Source organism: Canis aureus, chromosome 23, assembly GCF_053574225.1.
Source record: "Canis aureus isolate CA01 chromosome 23, VMU_Caureus_v.1.0, whole genome shotgun sequence".
Lineage (NCBI taxonomy): Eukaryota > Metazoa > Chordata > Mammalia > Carnivora > Canidae > Canis > Canis aureus.
In genome coordinates, this window is record NC_135633.1 from 7,385,268 (window position 1) to 7,399,769 (window position 14,502).

The following is a 14,502-nucleotide window of genomic DNA, read 5'->3' on the forward strand; positions in this document are numbered from 1 at the left end:
AGAAAAGAATCCAGCTTTATCACAGCCATAAAAACAGCCATTGGTAACCTTGCCCTGATGTCTGAAACTGAATCAGGATTTGATAGGACCAAATAGACTAATATTTTAAATGTATTAATCATGGGCATCTTGCACAGGTGTTTTGGCAGAGATTGGACACTGCCTACCCCCTGCTTCAAGCCGGCTGTAGTCACAGCTCTTCGCAAGCGTTGCAGGCAGGAAGGGGTCAGTTTTTAATTTCAAAGACATGTGAGGATCCCTCATGGGAACTCCTCCAAAAAGACAGAAAAATAATCACAATTAATTAAATCCTGCAGCAAGAACTTCAGGTTTCCGCATTAGGCACTGTGATAATTAAACAAACCAAACAACGTCATAGAACACTTTTTTTTCTAACACTGACAGTTTCATGAAAGAGCTTATAAAATTTTCCAGGATGAAAAGAGATCCCTTTTCTTTCTTTTCTTTTTACTATGCAGGTCAAAATAGCTTAAATTGGCCATAATTGGTCCTGGTGTCAATTGTTAAAATTCTGTAGTTCAAAGGCAAGAGAAGGGACGATTTTGTTCCATGTTCATTTGGAGTTTGCCTCTAAACCCGGAGCAGCTATGATCCATTCAGGCATATTAACCTCCTGCGAGAAGTAAAATGCCTGCCTGTGTTTTCACCTGCCCCTCAGAATCTGTGCATGCGGAAACATCAGGAATGGGCCTCCTGCAGGTACTGACAACTGTTCAAGGCCTGATTGTTCTCAGGACCTCCGATTACCTTGCATTTGCAGGTTGTGCAGGGAGATCCAGCCATTGTCCACACTGAGCCGCTAAGCCTTGAAATGCCATAGCTGTCCAGGCAGGTTTTTCTGATGTCGTAGGCGATGTTATCAGCTAGGCAGGGGTCACTCACGCAGCGGGGACAACACTCCCCTTCCAAGATGGCTGTGTACTCACAGCTCAAATTGGGGCAAGTGAGGGGCCAGCAGTCTACCTCTCCTTCCTGTAGAGAGAAAGCCAAAAATGGCTCATCCTTGTTCTTATGCACAATTTTGTGCCCAAAGTCCCGAGGGGGGACACGGTAATTCTCATCACTGTCCTTACTGAATGTTTTTACTTCCACCTTTATGGGGAGAATATGCTTCCTCCTTGGAGAGCTACTGCAGCTATCACCTCCTCCAGGGTGTTTTTGCTGACTGTCTACTGCAGCCCTAAAAAGGGGCAAGTCTTGTCTCTACGCGCCAATGGCAGCCCATAATTATTTTTATCTTCATACTTATGATCCTTATCATCATTATCAGTACAATTCCAGATTAAGTTTTGAGGCTTTAGGTTTTGGGCTTGTTTCTTTATCTCCCTGGTGCTTAGCATGGTTTTGGTCAAAAAATGCTAATCGAATGAGCAAATAAGTGAAGAGGTGATAAGGTGCTGGTTAGTGTTTAAAGAGGAATTAATTTCTCTTAAGACCAAAGGGGTACGTGAGGCACTATAATATTTCAACCACATCATAAACTGAGCTCCTAGGATCAGACTTAAAATTGAGATTGGGCGATATCAAGAGAACTATTTTAGAATGATTTTGAGTATGACATGTAGCTAGTGACATCACTAACATGTAGCAAGGTGTCACAGTTCAGATGGAGCCTCTGTGGGTTTCAGAATCTGGCAATTGTGGCACCATTGAGCTGCCTATAACTATTTCTTTTTTTTTTTTTTTATAACTTTCTCTATGCAGCCTCTTTTGTTATCATGACAATTCTTTATAATTTACGCAAACTCACATCTAATTACTTGGTCAGCTTCACAAAACAATGGCCTTTGATGACAGACTATGTCTATCATGCTCACCACTTCATCATCCAGAGTCTAGCACATGCAAACTCTTGATAAATAGTCGCTAAATATGACCCACATTATACTCAAATAATGATTAAGCTATGTGTTCACCATCTTCAGTTTTCTCAGGAAATATTAATCTTAGGGGTTGGGGATGGGAGTGGAAACACTTATTCTATGAAAATTTCATGTCTGAAATTAATCCCAATTCTTCTAGGTGCCTGATGACTGGCTTCTTGAAAAAGAAATGCAATTTTCCAGACTTATGTGGAAACAAATTTTATAATTGTATTGGCTTTATTTGCCCTTGGATGGAGCTTGAAAGAAAATGGCTTTGATTTGAATATATCTGGGTTATACTCTTAAGTATCAGGAATGATTCAAAAGAATGTATTCTATTAAGATGATCTGCACATTCACCGGGAGACTTTAGAAAATCTGATAGAAATTTACAGTTCAATTTTTCTAAAGGCTTGTCTTCATACAGTATCCATAGACTAAATTAGGTAATTTCAGCAAATGTTAAACTATCAAAAGCAGCTAACTGGTTCTATTACAAGTTGACTTGGCTGTGACTTGATTCCAGTAGTTACAACTTCCTCACAGATGAACCATCGTATTCACTATGATTATGTTTCCCAATAGTCTTTGCATCCTTTGAAAGCTTTGTTTGTGGTCTAATCTGAAACAAAAAGAACCAGGTCCAGAAATTAAGTTTTTTCCTCTGGACATTCTCAAATCTGATTATGCCATTAGTATTTCTATGTTAAGATCCAGAGTTACCTTCCTTTTTTTCAATATGAAGGTTTGGCACTCAAAACAGATTTTTCTATCTCGGAGATGTTACCAATAGTGACTATTGTGCCCTAAGTACCTCCTATACACCAAGTAGTATATTTGTGCTTCATATATATTCTCTCATCTTCACAGCAGAACTACAAAATAGGTATTCCACTGTGTGCAATGAAGGAAAGAATGATCGGTGCAATTTGAGGACCTGCTCAAATTAATAACACAGAACTAAGACTGAATAACACAGAAGTAAGACTGAGTTCTTGGTGTCTCTCATTCAATCCCTGATATTTCTGCTATGTTCTGTTATTTTTCATATTGAAGCTTTCAATAGTTAGGTTCCAAGAGATCAAAGATTTGGCTCTAATAGAACTACAAGTCTCAGTCAAGGCTTTGAAGGCTATCGTGCAGGGATTTTTCTTGATCTGGATTTGCCAACAAGGAGCAGTTGTAAACTAACCTAAGTTGGGCCAGATCTGACCCATAAACATTCTTTTTGTCTTGTATATTGCTTTTTGCTTCATGTTTAAAAAAAATTTTAATTCCAGTAGAGTTAACATACACTACTATATTAGATTCAGGTGTACAATATTCAACTATTCCCTACATCACCTAGAGCTCATCACAAGTGCACTCCTGGGGATCCCTGGGTGGCGCAGCAGTTTGGCGCCTGCCTTTGGCCCAGGGCGCGATCCTGGAGACCCGGGATCGAATCCCACGTCGGGCTCCCGGTGCATGGAGCCTGCTTCTCCCTCTGCCTCTCTCTCTCTCTCTCTCTCTCTGTGTGTGTGTGACTATCATAAATAAATAAAGAAAAAAATATTTAAAAAAAAAAAAAAACAAGTGCACTCCTGAATCCCCACTGCCTATATCACCCCTCCCCTCCCCTCTTTGTATACTGTTTTAAAATAGTAGAATCTGAAGGTCTTTAAGCAGAGCATTTGCCCCTTAGTAGCCACAGGACTCAAGCTCCCCGAAGAGGATTGCAAATAGCAGGAAACTAAACCCCATAGGCAACAGTTTGCAACCTTTCCAGAGAAAAGGGACAACATCCCATCAGGGAAGCTGACATACCAGACACCGGCACTGCTGGCAGCTATGAGTCCAATTGTCTCCGCTTCGATAGAGCTTGTGTCCATTTTGATCTAAACATTGACTTGTGACCCTGGTGTCACACTCTGGGCAACAGAAAAGGTCAACGCTTGGGTTCTGGCAATCACAAGCTGTCCGTCGGCAGAGTATCTTTCCATCCTGTTTGGAAATGAGGTTAAGGAGGTTACATCATTAGGGAAACGAGGCAGCGGCACTATGAAAAGCAAACCTTATAAACACTTTACAGAGCACATAGGAAAGATTTCTTAGGTCAAAGTACTCCCCTGGCCACCTTTCATTTTGTTCAAAACAGATGCACGTGCGTGCACGCACACACACCCTGTCTTTCCCTGACCTTGCCTGCAGAGCAGCCCAAGTGAAAATGAAGAAATATCTCCAAGTTTAAAAATGTCAGCATGTTCTTTGAAATTCTTCCTAAATGTTTCCAAAAAATCACATTTCTAAGCAAAATGACAATTCAACTCAGCAGTTAAAAATGCATATACACTCAAGAACCTGTTTGAGGGGAAAAACATGCTACTTGTATTTTTATTTTTCCCAGTTCACAATGATATGATGAGATGCATTCAGATGCATTCATTGAATTTTACCTCTGTCTCAACTCTGGGAGGAAATCTGACTATACCCTTTTTACAGAAGAATGAGCTGAGGCCCAGAGATGCTCACTGATTTACCCCGCATGGAATCAGCGATCTCTAAGGAGCACATCGGGACTTCTGGTTTCAAAACAATTCTTTTTCTGCAAGACAGGCTCTAAGGTGCTTATTACAAGGGGCTCTGATCACGTGCCACTTTCCACCTTGAGGCAGTTGCCCAAATAATAGGCACCGAACAATTTCTGGAGTAATGGCCCTGAACACTCATACTCATAAAGACGTGAACTTCAATAGCGCTCAAACGGTAAGACTGCACATTTGCAGCATGTCCCCATTATACAGCTGTTGCTCACGGTAATTTATCACCTTAGACAATAAAGATGCTGAAAATGTAAGGTAAGACCTGTGGCCACCATCTACGGTAATAACTGCTGTGGTGAATATTTACAAAACCAAAGACTCTCGGAGCCAGTGGTACCTAAAGGGCACATGAGCAAGCCTTCTGGACCTACCCTTGAACCTTCTCTAGAGCAACCATAGTCAAGTCTTCAAGCCCATGCTTGAAGCTGTTGAGTCTCAAGGAAACCACCATGATGGAAGGCATTCGAAGTATGTATCTCTGTTCATGTCTGAATGTTAAAAACTGGACTTCTTGTTGCCTTTACTCATTGATCTTTGTTCACACTCTTGCTAGTCACACAACTCCCAATCCCTTGTGTCACATTTTCAACTCTTCTTGTTCTTGGAAGACAGGATTTACGCCTCCACTGAATCATCTCATCTCTAGATCAAACATCTCTAGTTCTTTTTTTTTTTTTTAACCAGTCCCACTAGTTTTGAGTCCTTTCACTGTTATCTTTGCCTTATCTTCAACAGTTTTAAGTATTTCCAATAGTACTAATATTAATAATAATAGTAATAATCCACCATCATTTAACACTTATTTGGGGCCATACTTTGTATTAAGCCTTTTATATGCATTAGCACATTTAATCTTGATAATTCTACGGAGTATGATTCATACTCCATTCCTCAAATGAGGGATCTGAGTAAAAGAACTAAATATAATTTTTAGTAAAAATCTACCAACATAGTGAATTAGGACTCATGGTAAAAATCTGACCAACATAGTGAATTAGGACTCACAGTCATCTTGCTTTAAGCACTGTACTTTCTTTAATGCAGCCTGATTTCAATATTTACTTCCCCACTTACTATGGTTCTGTCATGGTGTTGATTTATATTGAGCTTAATGAAGACTAAAACCTCATAAGCCCTAGCCCCATCCTCTGCACTTAGTTATTTGGGGCTGGCAACTGTAAAACCTGATGTTTATCCTTACTGTACTTCACCTTGTTAGATCCATTTCATCTCTCTTGCCTGTCACAATATTTTCTAAATGTTGTTTCTGTCACCCACCACAGTTTGTCCTCCTTCACAGCTTAGTGACATCTGCAAACTTGATGGACATGCCCGCAGGGTCTTTATCTACTTCATTGATTACAATGTTGAATAGGACAGGGCTTGCTGAGACAAGTTTACTGTCAGCTAAAGCCGAAATCTTTAAATGCTTTACATTTTTATAGAGAATGGAAAGGAGACATGCTGGCTACATATATAATAACATAACAGGTTGAAAAATGCTTTTCTCTATTGCTGTAAGAAACGACAGTAAATCATAATTTTCCAAATATCAAGGGAGGAAAGACTATACAAACACATACACACTCAAGTTAAGTGAGCTGAGTCAGAGATTAGGCTGGATGAAGAACTGTCCAGATTCTAGGAATCTTCCAACTATAGGCCTTTAACTCGCTAACATATTTTGCTTGTGTAATCATTGCCCAGAATGACTCCCTAGTGATTTATTTTAGTCAAGAGGTTCAAGAAAGGTAATGGTAGCTATAACATAGAACTATTTGGTCAGTTCAACTACTGAGGTCACAATATCACTCCCCCAAGTATAGAAGGACTGGGCCTCAGTAACCCACACAGCTATGTCCACAAACCATATCAAACAGGGACAGATTCTTTCAGAAGAGGCTACTGTACTGCAGGCAATGAGGCCCAAACAGAATGTCAGGTTTCTCTCCGCAAGTGGGGATTAAAAGAATGAATAAGAATAAGTGGATAGCCTCCAGGGTTAGTATAAAATAAAGCAATTTCATATCTCATCAATTATGTGAAAATGCCAAATAGGGCTTCTTAGTTTCTAACATATTTTAGAACAATGGCTATATTCATTTTGCCTTTCAAATTACAGAGTAACTGTCAAGAAAATCATTTTTAATAATGAAAATGTCACAGGTGGCTCCATTAATTCAGTGAGAATGCCATTACAAAACCTCAACTCACAGAATACAATCACACTAGAATCCAAACTTGGCAAGAAAATGGAGCTCAAGGATGGTGAGCAATCCTTCTCATGGTCGATCTCTGGGCTCATTCCCAAAGCTTGACCTCTATCCCAGCTGAGGTGGCCAGAACAAGCCCAACTTAAAAGCCAAAGATATATTTTCCCACCCTTCTGCCATAGAAGCTAAATGCTTTTATGCAGCTTATTAGTGCAAGTTCAGCTGTAAACAATTAATAACCATTATAATATTTAAATTGCTCCTGAATTTTAAGAAGGACATAAACCTCCCCGGCAAATAAAAATGAATTCTTATTATGCCACGCAAAGTCACAGATTTTATACTATAAATTATACAGTTCATTACTGAATAGTTGACACATTAATTTATTTACTCCAGATTGCATAATATCATTTATTTTTTTGCCACAGTCTTGAAACTTTTATTTATTTATTTTTATTTATTTATTTATTTATTATTTTTTAGTCTTGAAGCTTTTAAATCAAGAAGGTGGACTTAGGTAAGATTATTTTTGTAAATTGCATAATAATATAACCTGGGGTTTGGCAAACTGATGCCTATAGGCCAAATTCAGCCAGTTGGCGATTTCTGTAAATAAAGTTATATTAGAACACAGCTTCCCTCATTGTCTGTGGCTGTTTTCACAGTCTAATGGCAGAGTTCAGTAATGAGACAGAGACCTTACAGTGTGCAAAGCCTGTCTGGCCCTTTACAGAAAATATGTTTTGATCTCTGGTATGAAGGGTAGAGTTAGGAGTGGTACTCTGGACCCACCCATCTGTTCTATCTTCTCACATACAAATTTATTGCGGCGTGCTATGCAATCTTCTTTACAAAATATTAACTCTGCCTTCAGGTTACATCCCACAACTAGTCCATAAGCCCTATTAGCACCTCTCTCATAAAAACTTTAAGAGTCATTGAATCCAACTGTCTCATTTTAATCAAGAGGAAATCAGGTCCAGAGAGGGGAAAGGACTTTTCTATACAGCAAATTAATGACAAGATAGGAACCAGACTTTACTCTGGACTTCCTATAAAACACTGAGTCTCCAATACGCTGCCTCCTTGTATCATGAGGAGGCTGAAGGGTAGGATAAAAGGACTTCACACAAACTGAAATCAGAATTCAGGGGCGACAGTTCTCAAAGCATGGTCCTCTGGCCAGCAGCATTATAATCTCCTGGGAAATAGTTAGAAACTCAAATTGCTCTTACCCAACCTATTGAACCAGAAAGTCTAGGGGTAGAGTCGGTGATCCAAGTTTCACAAGCCCTCCAAGAAGATTCTGGTGCAAGGGAATGTTTGAGGATCTCTGATGGAGAAACAAAGTAACCCAGTCCATCAGGGAATTAGCATGGCATATAACCCTCCAGGTTCCACAATGAAAGGCAGGGTTTGGAACTGCAAAGTTTGGAAGTATGAAGTCGGGGAATAGAAAAGAAGACCCTATTCCTTGAAAGGACCCCTAGGGTTTTGAGGGCAAACCAAACTTGTCATTTTGTTCATCTTTTAAAGAAAAGGAAACACAATATTGTTGGTTAGGTTTAGGAAGCAAAGCATTTTTATGAGTAAATACAGAAATTTCACCTCTACCCTGACCCCAGGCACAAGCTGACATATCCCTGTTCTTTTCACTCTGTGAGTGAGTGCCACATGGAGAACACCAGGGTTATTTTATTGTTAGCTCCAGGCAGATAGAGCTTTCTTCCTGCTTGAAGGAACTACTTAGGCTTCCCTACCAAGGCCAACTTCCTTAGTTTGTGGGCAAAGGCTTATATGAGGCCAGGACAACTGGCCAGCATTCCAGACAATCTCTTTACTTTATCCTCCTTTATCCTCTTCTATGTTGCCAGAGCAATTTTACTCTGACTTTTTGATGATTCAGGGCAGTGGTGGTGGTGGTGGGGGTCAGGGGGGTATTGGTTATTTACAGTATCCATTTCCCTATCCACCTCTATCATTCCCAGAAAAACTCAAGACCTGGTATTGCTTGAGTCCTCAGTACCGCATTTAGTTTCAGGATGAATGCTATTCACTTTCCGATTAAGAAAATGAACAAACAAAACAAAACAATGCTGCAGGAAGCACAGAAATGAAATCTGCCCTTCATAGTTTGTTCTTTCACTGCCACTGGATATTCCAGTTACTAATAGTAGTCACCGTAGGTAAAGGTGCAGGGGCAAATACAGTGTGCATTTATCCAGTGTGGCTCTTTCTCTTGTCAATGGCACCTGAAATCTTTAGCCCAAGAAAATGGGGCAGGTAAGTCTTAAACATGCCACTCTGGAGCTTCTTTTCTGCCCATAGAATGAGAGTACACATTGCCTCAGAGGTCGAGTGACATCATTCATCAGGACGTATCACTTAATTTCTGTGTTATCTTTCATGTGACCTTACCTCTCTATCCCTCCTTCATTTTTTTTCTATCCCTCCTTCAGATTCTCATCTTTACTCTTCCAAAACTTTCCTTCACCATAAGTGGAACCTGTCCATTTAGTTTTGGTCTCCCCAGTCGTTCTATCGTACTGTAGATCACCCCTTGATTGGGCCACACCAATCCTAAACAAAAAGTCATGATACTCTACAGCCCACAAATTAAGTCTAAATTCCACTGTCTAGCTGTGTCCCTAGCCTTTTTTTTTTTTTTTTTTCCCTAGCCTTTATCTCCAGGCTTATCATCAGCTATCACCTTCCCATATTTTTCTTTTTTTTTTTTTTCTGATATTCTAAACTCAACATTTACTTTACATTTTCCTTAACAGAACATATGTAATGTTTCTGCATCTCTGTTCTTGCTCTTCCTTCTGTTTGGGGTTCACTTTCCTCACATCTCCATTTGGCTAAATTTCTCAACCTTGAAGTCCTTATTCAAAGATCACCTCTTTTGTGACATCTTTCCTTAATCCTTTCTGTATCTTCCTAGAATAGGGTATACTTGCCCTATGTTCCTATAACAAATTGTTCATGACTCTACCAGGGCATGACAGGAGATTGTGTATCCATTTGCCTATGCAGCTCCATAACCAACAATCTAAATATGTTCACACTAAAATGCTGCAGTTTCCTAGAAGCTAATAAACCTGAGATCTCTCTATCTTCTCATGTTGCACAGCTAGAAAAAAAAAGATGTCTTCCTAAAGCCCTTGACAAATTTAGGAATGGAAGAGCCACAGATGGGTATCTGTGAAAAGAAACTGGGTTGTAACTAAGATTTAGGGGTTAAGTCCAGAGAGAGAACCATTTTTCACTTTGGGTATCTGTAGTCTGGGTAATGCTAAAAGGACATGGGTTCCAAGCAATTCAGCAATCTTTCTGTGCCTAATCAACTAAGTGGCCTAAAGGTGCATAAAATCACGGTCACTGTCAAGGAAGCATATGGCATCTAAACAGAAGCCCAAATCCATTTTTGCTGGCCTGGTTGTATTGTTGAACTCCATTAAATTGTGGACATGTTTCAAGACCTCTTTTTCAATTGGCACAAAACACTAGCAGCTAACCTGGTGTATTCACTCTCAAGGGTGGGGGGGTGATAACTTTGACTCTTTTTTTGGGTCAGTGATAACTCATGGAGCGACAGCTATCTACGAGGTTCTGAACTGAGTACCTCGATATCTTTATCTTAGTTCACTCTCACAGCAAATGTGTCTGTAGGTGTTAACCCAGTTTTACCGATAAAAACATGGTTCAGAAATGTAAAATATCTTGCAGAGTTCACAGAACCACACCCAGCGGAGCAGTAGGGCTGGGAATCCGTTTTCTTAAATGGAGACCTGGACATTTTGTCATGGAAAGCTCAGATTCACTTTTACTGCCACCATCTACTTGTGTGAAACTTGAGTTTCTCTTTCTTCTGTAAAGGGATAATTATAATTATTTCATGAAGTTGTTGTCAAAGGATGAGGGGATGCTTATAGTGCCAGACATGTAAGAAATGTTGGATCATTTCTACTTCCACCCTTATGACTGGAGGAAGATCTTGGGGCAGAGGAAGGGATTGTCCCGAAGTATCTATACAGAATTACCCAATGACATTGTTCCCCCTACCCTCTCTTCCACACCAGAACTCTTCATTTCCATGTGTCCTTTATAAATCAAATTAAGACATTTCTAAATACCATCAGAACTTCAGATAATATGTGGCTAAGTTACAGGAGCAACTATGGTAGGCTATACAATGTACCAGCACTCAATAGTACCTATTTAAATGCACTTTTTCATAGACCTCTTAATTATTTATCAGAGGTGTTTGATCTGCTTCTTGTCATGGTAAGGCTGGCCTGAAATTAAAAATAGAACCAAAAACTAGGGAAAGACTTTGACAAGAATTTCACTCTAACTCTATCATTTTTTCCTATTATTTATCAAACCTTTCTGTTGAATATATTTTCTATGTAAAGTTAAAATTTCCATGCTGTATATCAAAAAGACAACACAATAAGATGATGAGATAAAAAGCAATAAATAATCAGCATAGATGTTTGTTTTCTTTTTTTTTTCATTTTTCTTTTTAAAAAGATTTTATTTATTTATCCATGAGAGAGACACAGAGAGAGGCAGAGACATAAGCAGAGGGAGAAGCAAGCTCCCTGTGGGGAGCCTGATGCACGACTCGAAACTAGGACTCCAGGATCAAGCCCTGAGCCGAAGGCAGATGCTCAGTCACTGAGCCACCCAGGTGCCCCCATGTTTAACTTTTTCATGTAAAATTTTTGTTTCAAGAAAACTTTAAGAAAAGTTCCTACTGTTAGGTATATAAAATTAATGAACTCAAAAGACTAATGCTGGTGTACTCAGCCCTATAGTGATAGTCAGACATCTTGAAGCTTACATTTTTAAGTAAGTGTTAGAATGGTTGAAAACCTTGTGGAAAAATGAAATTTAGGGCAGCGCCATTGGCACAGCGGTTTAGCGCCACCTTCGGCCCAGGATGTGATCCTGGAGACCTGGGATCGAGTCCCACGTCGGGCTCCCTGCATGGAGCCTGCTTCTCCCTCTGCCTGTGTCTCTGCCTCTCTCTCTCTGTCATCATGAATAAATAAGTGAACCTTTTAAAAAAATGAAATTTGTTGTATAATCCAGGTTACTTCTAAATCATTTCAATATTTAGACCTTCAAATATGAAATTGACCCAAGTTATCAGTCTTTGTATTGTAGAGAATTTGAAAGAATAATTTTTATATGATGACATACTAATCTTATCTCAGTGTACAGTATGCAAAGAAATGTATACATAATACTTACTGCAAAGTAAATGTAGAAATACCAGCTGCTGGCAAGAAAGAAAAGAGAAAATCCTGGAAAGGATTTGAAAGATCTATATGAATAATGGTATTAAACCACAAACTAAAACATTTTGGAAAGAGAGAAACAGAAATACTCAGGGCATAAATGTCACTAGCAGGTATTTTCACACTTATAGAATTTTAGAGCCAGAAAGAACTTCTGAAAGCATCTAGCCAATCTTCTCATTGTACAGCCGAGGGAAAGGCTCTGACGCTAAGTCATCTGCTCAAGGTCACATAGCCACTTACTAACAATGCCAGGAATAGAATCCAGGTCTTCTTGTTCTTGGTAGAATGCCTGGAAATTGAAAATTCCAAGGGGTTCAAGGGAAGGGAACAAAAACCCAGGAATAAGAGTTTAAGGTGAGAAAGGTTGATTTCTGGCTTTGTCAACTTTTAAATTCAATTTTCTTCTAAGTCTAAATGAGGGAGATGATACTCCATCTTCCAAGTATAATAGAGGAATCATATAGAAGAATATTTATTTTGAAACGATTTAAAGAGGCTTATGGTCCTCAGTTAATATAAGCCCTGGGTCAAAATATGAAGATAAAAGGATTTTAATTTAGTGGCTTAAAAAAAAAAAAAAAAAAAAAACACCAAAAGCACCCTAGGGATAAATGCACCAATTTCACCTTTAGCATGCCAGTCAGTACACATTTATAGTCTCCACTGAAGAATAATCGTGAAGTATCACAAAGCAGCTATTAATCTCTTTATGATATGACAACCCTGTGTATGAGACTGAGTGGTTTCTGACTTCTTGCTGGTATAGATTTTTCTCTTCATAGCCGTAAACTTTTTTGATTTTTTCTTTTAACAGATATTCCATCAATTAGAGCATACAATGTAAGAAGAATTCGTGAGTTCTTAAGCTCACAGGCTTTCCCACGCCATAGCCTGCAAATAATTGTTCCACTGTCTTTCGGCATCTTGAACTTTGAAGGAAAGTTGGGAGCCAACCTGAAATTTCCCATGATATGCTGACCTTCTCTTGCCCTAATCCTGATGGCTTTAAACCTATTGGGTTTGTTATAGTATGTGAATCCTTTTGGTGTACAGATCACAGTCATTCTTCTATCTATAAAATTGTTTTGTTCCATTTGCTGTGTTCTCTTAGGAACACCCACTGCGTGTTACATTGCTACTGCCAGATTCCATATCCATCATGTACTTATGTTTCTTCTACACCTTTCCCCATCAAAATTGATGGGTTTTCCCCCCTCCATGGCAGCAGTACAGGTTTGATTCGATGAAGCTTCTTAGGTAGTCTTCATATTGCATAGCTTTTCCCTTCAACTCATTCTCCAAGAGTCACTTTCCTTCTCTTTTTCTTGTTTAATGATCTTGCCTCTTTGCCTATCTTGTTTGAGCTCTTGCTTTACTTTGAGGGACTAGAGAAGTTTTATCTAAATGTTTCTTCAGTTGTGTGATCTAATTTTGTTCAAGTGTGATTCTTAACCTTTACTCTCCACCCCCATTTTTGTAGTTTCTATGCCTAAATCCCATATTAGTTTTTTTTTTCCATCATTGAATGAAAGTGGCTCAATCTGAACCTGCCTGAGAATTTCGTGATGCCATTATCCTGCCTTCACCCTTTTTTCCTGATAACCTAAGCATTGTTTTTTATTTATTAATTTTTTTTCTGTCAAAGTTCAATTTGCTAACATAGATAGTTGACATACAATGTTATATTGGTTTCACATATACAATATATTGATTTGACAATATATTGATTTGTATATATTACTCAATATACACAATACCACAATACCATTATCCAATACTACAATAGTCTAGTCACCATGCAATATTATTGACTGTATTCCCTATGCTGCACTTTTCATCTCCATCTTATTTATTTTATAACTGGAAGTTTACACCTCTGAATCTCCTATATCTATTTCACCCACGTACCCAACTCCCTTTCCTTCAGCAACCATTAGTTTGTTCTCTGTATTTATGAGTATGTTTCTTCTTTTTTTCTTCTTTTGTTCATTTGTTTTTTTAGATTCCATGAGTTAAATCAATGGTGTTTATCTTTCTCTGACTTAGGGTAATATTCTCTAGGTCCATTCATGTTGTTGTAAATGGCAAGATTCCATTATCTTTAATGGCTGATTAATATTTCATTATTCCATATGCGCATATGTATATCACATCTTCTTTACCTATTCATCTATTGGTGGACACTTGCCTATTGTAAATGATGTGGCAATAAACACAGGAATGTGTGTATCTTTCTGAATTAGTGTTTTTACTTTCTTTGGGTTAATACCCAGTAGTAGAATTATAAGATTATATGGTATTTCTATTTTTTAATTTTTGAAGACCCTCCACACTGTTTTCCATAGTGGTTGTATGAATTGTACTTTCCCACCAATAGTACATAACGGTTCCCTTTCCTTCACATCCTTGTCAACACTTGTCACTTCTTAGCTTTTTGATACTGCCCATTCTGACTAGTATGAGGTGATATCTCATTGTGGTTTTGATTTGCATTTCCCTAGTGATT

General features: G+C 38.7%; 1 protein-coding gene across 2 annotated transcripts in view; it reads right to left on the reverse strand.

Annotated features, from left to right (window-relative positions):
* Window positions 1–14,502, reverse strand: part of NELL1 (neural EGFL like 1) — an 812,319-nt gene that overhangs the window by 5,691 nt on the left and 792,126 nt on the right. For both annotated transcript variants that reach the window (XM_077866205.1, XM_077866204.1), the window contains 2 exons: window positions 3,693–3,869; window positions 769–993 (listed from right to left, as the gene is read on the reverse strand). In XM_077866205.1, coding sequence (XP_077722331.1) covers window positions 769–993; window positions 3,693–3,869 — 402 coding nt within the window. The remainder of the gene's footprint in view (window positions 1–768; window positions 994–3,692; window positions 3,870–14,502) is intronic.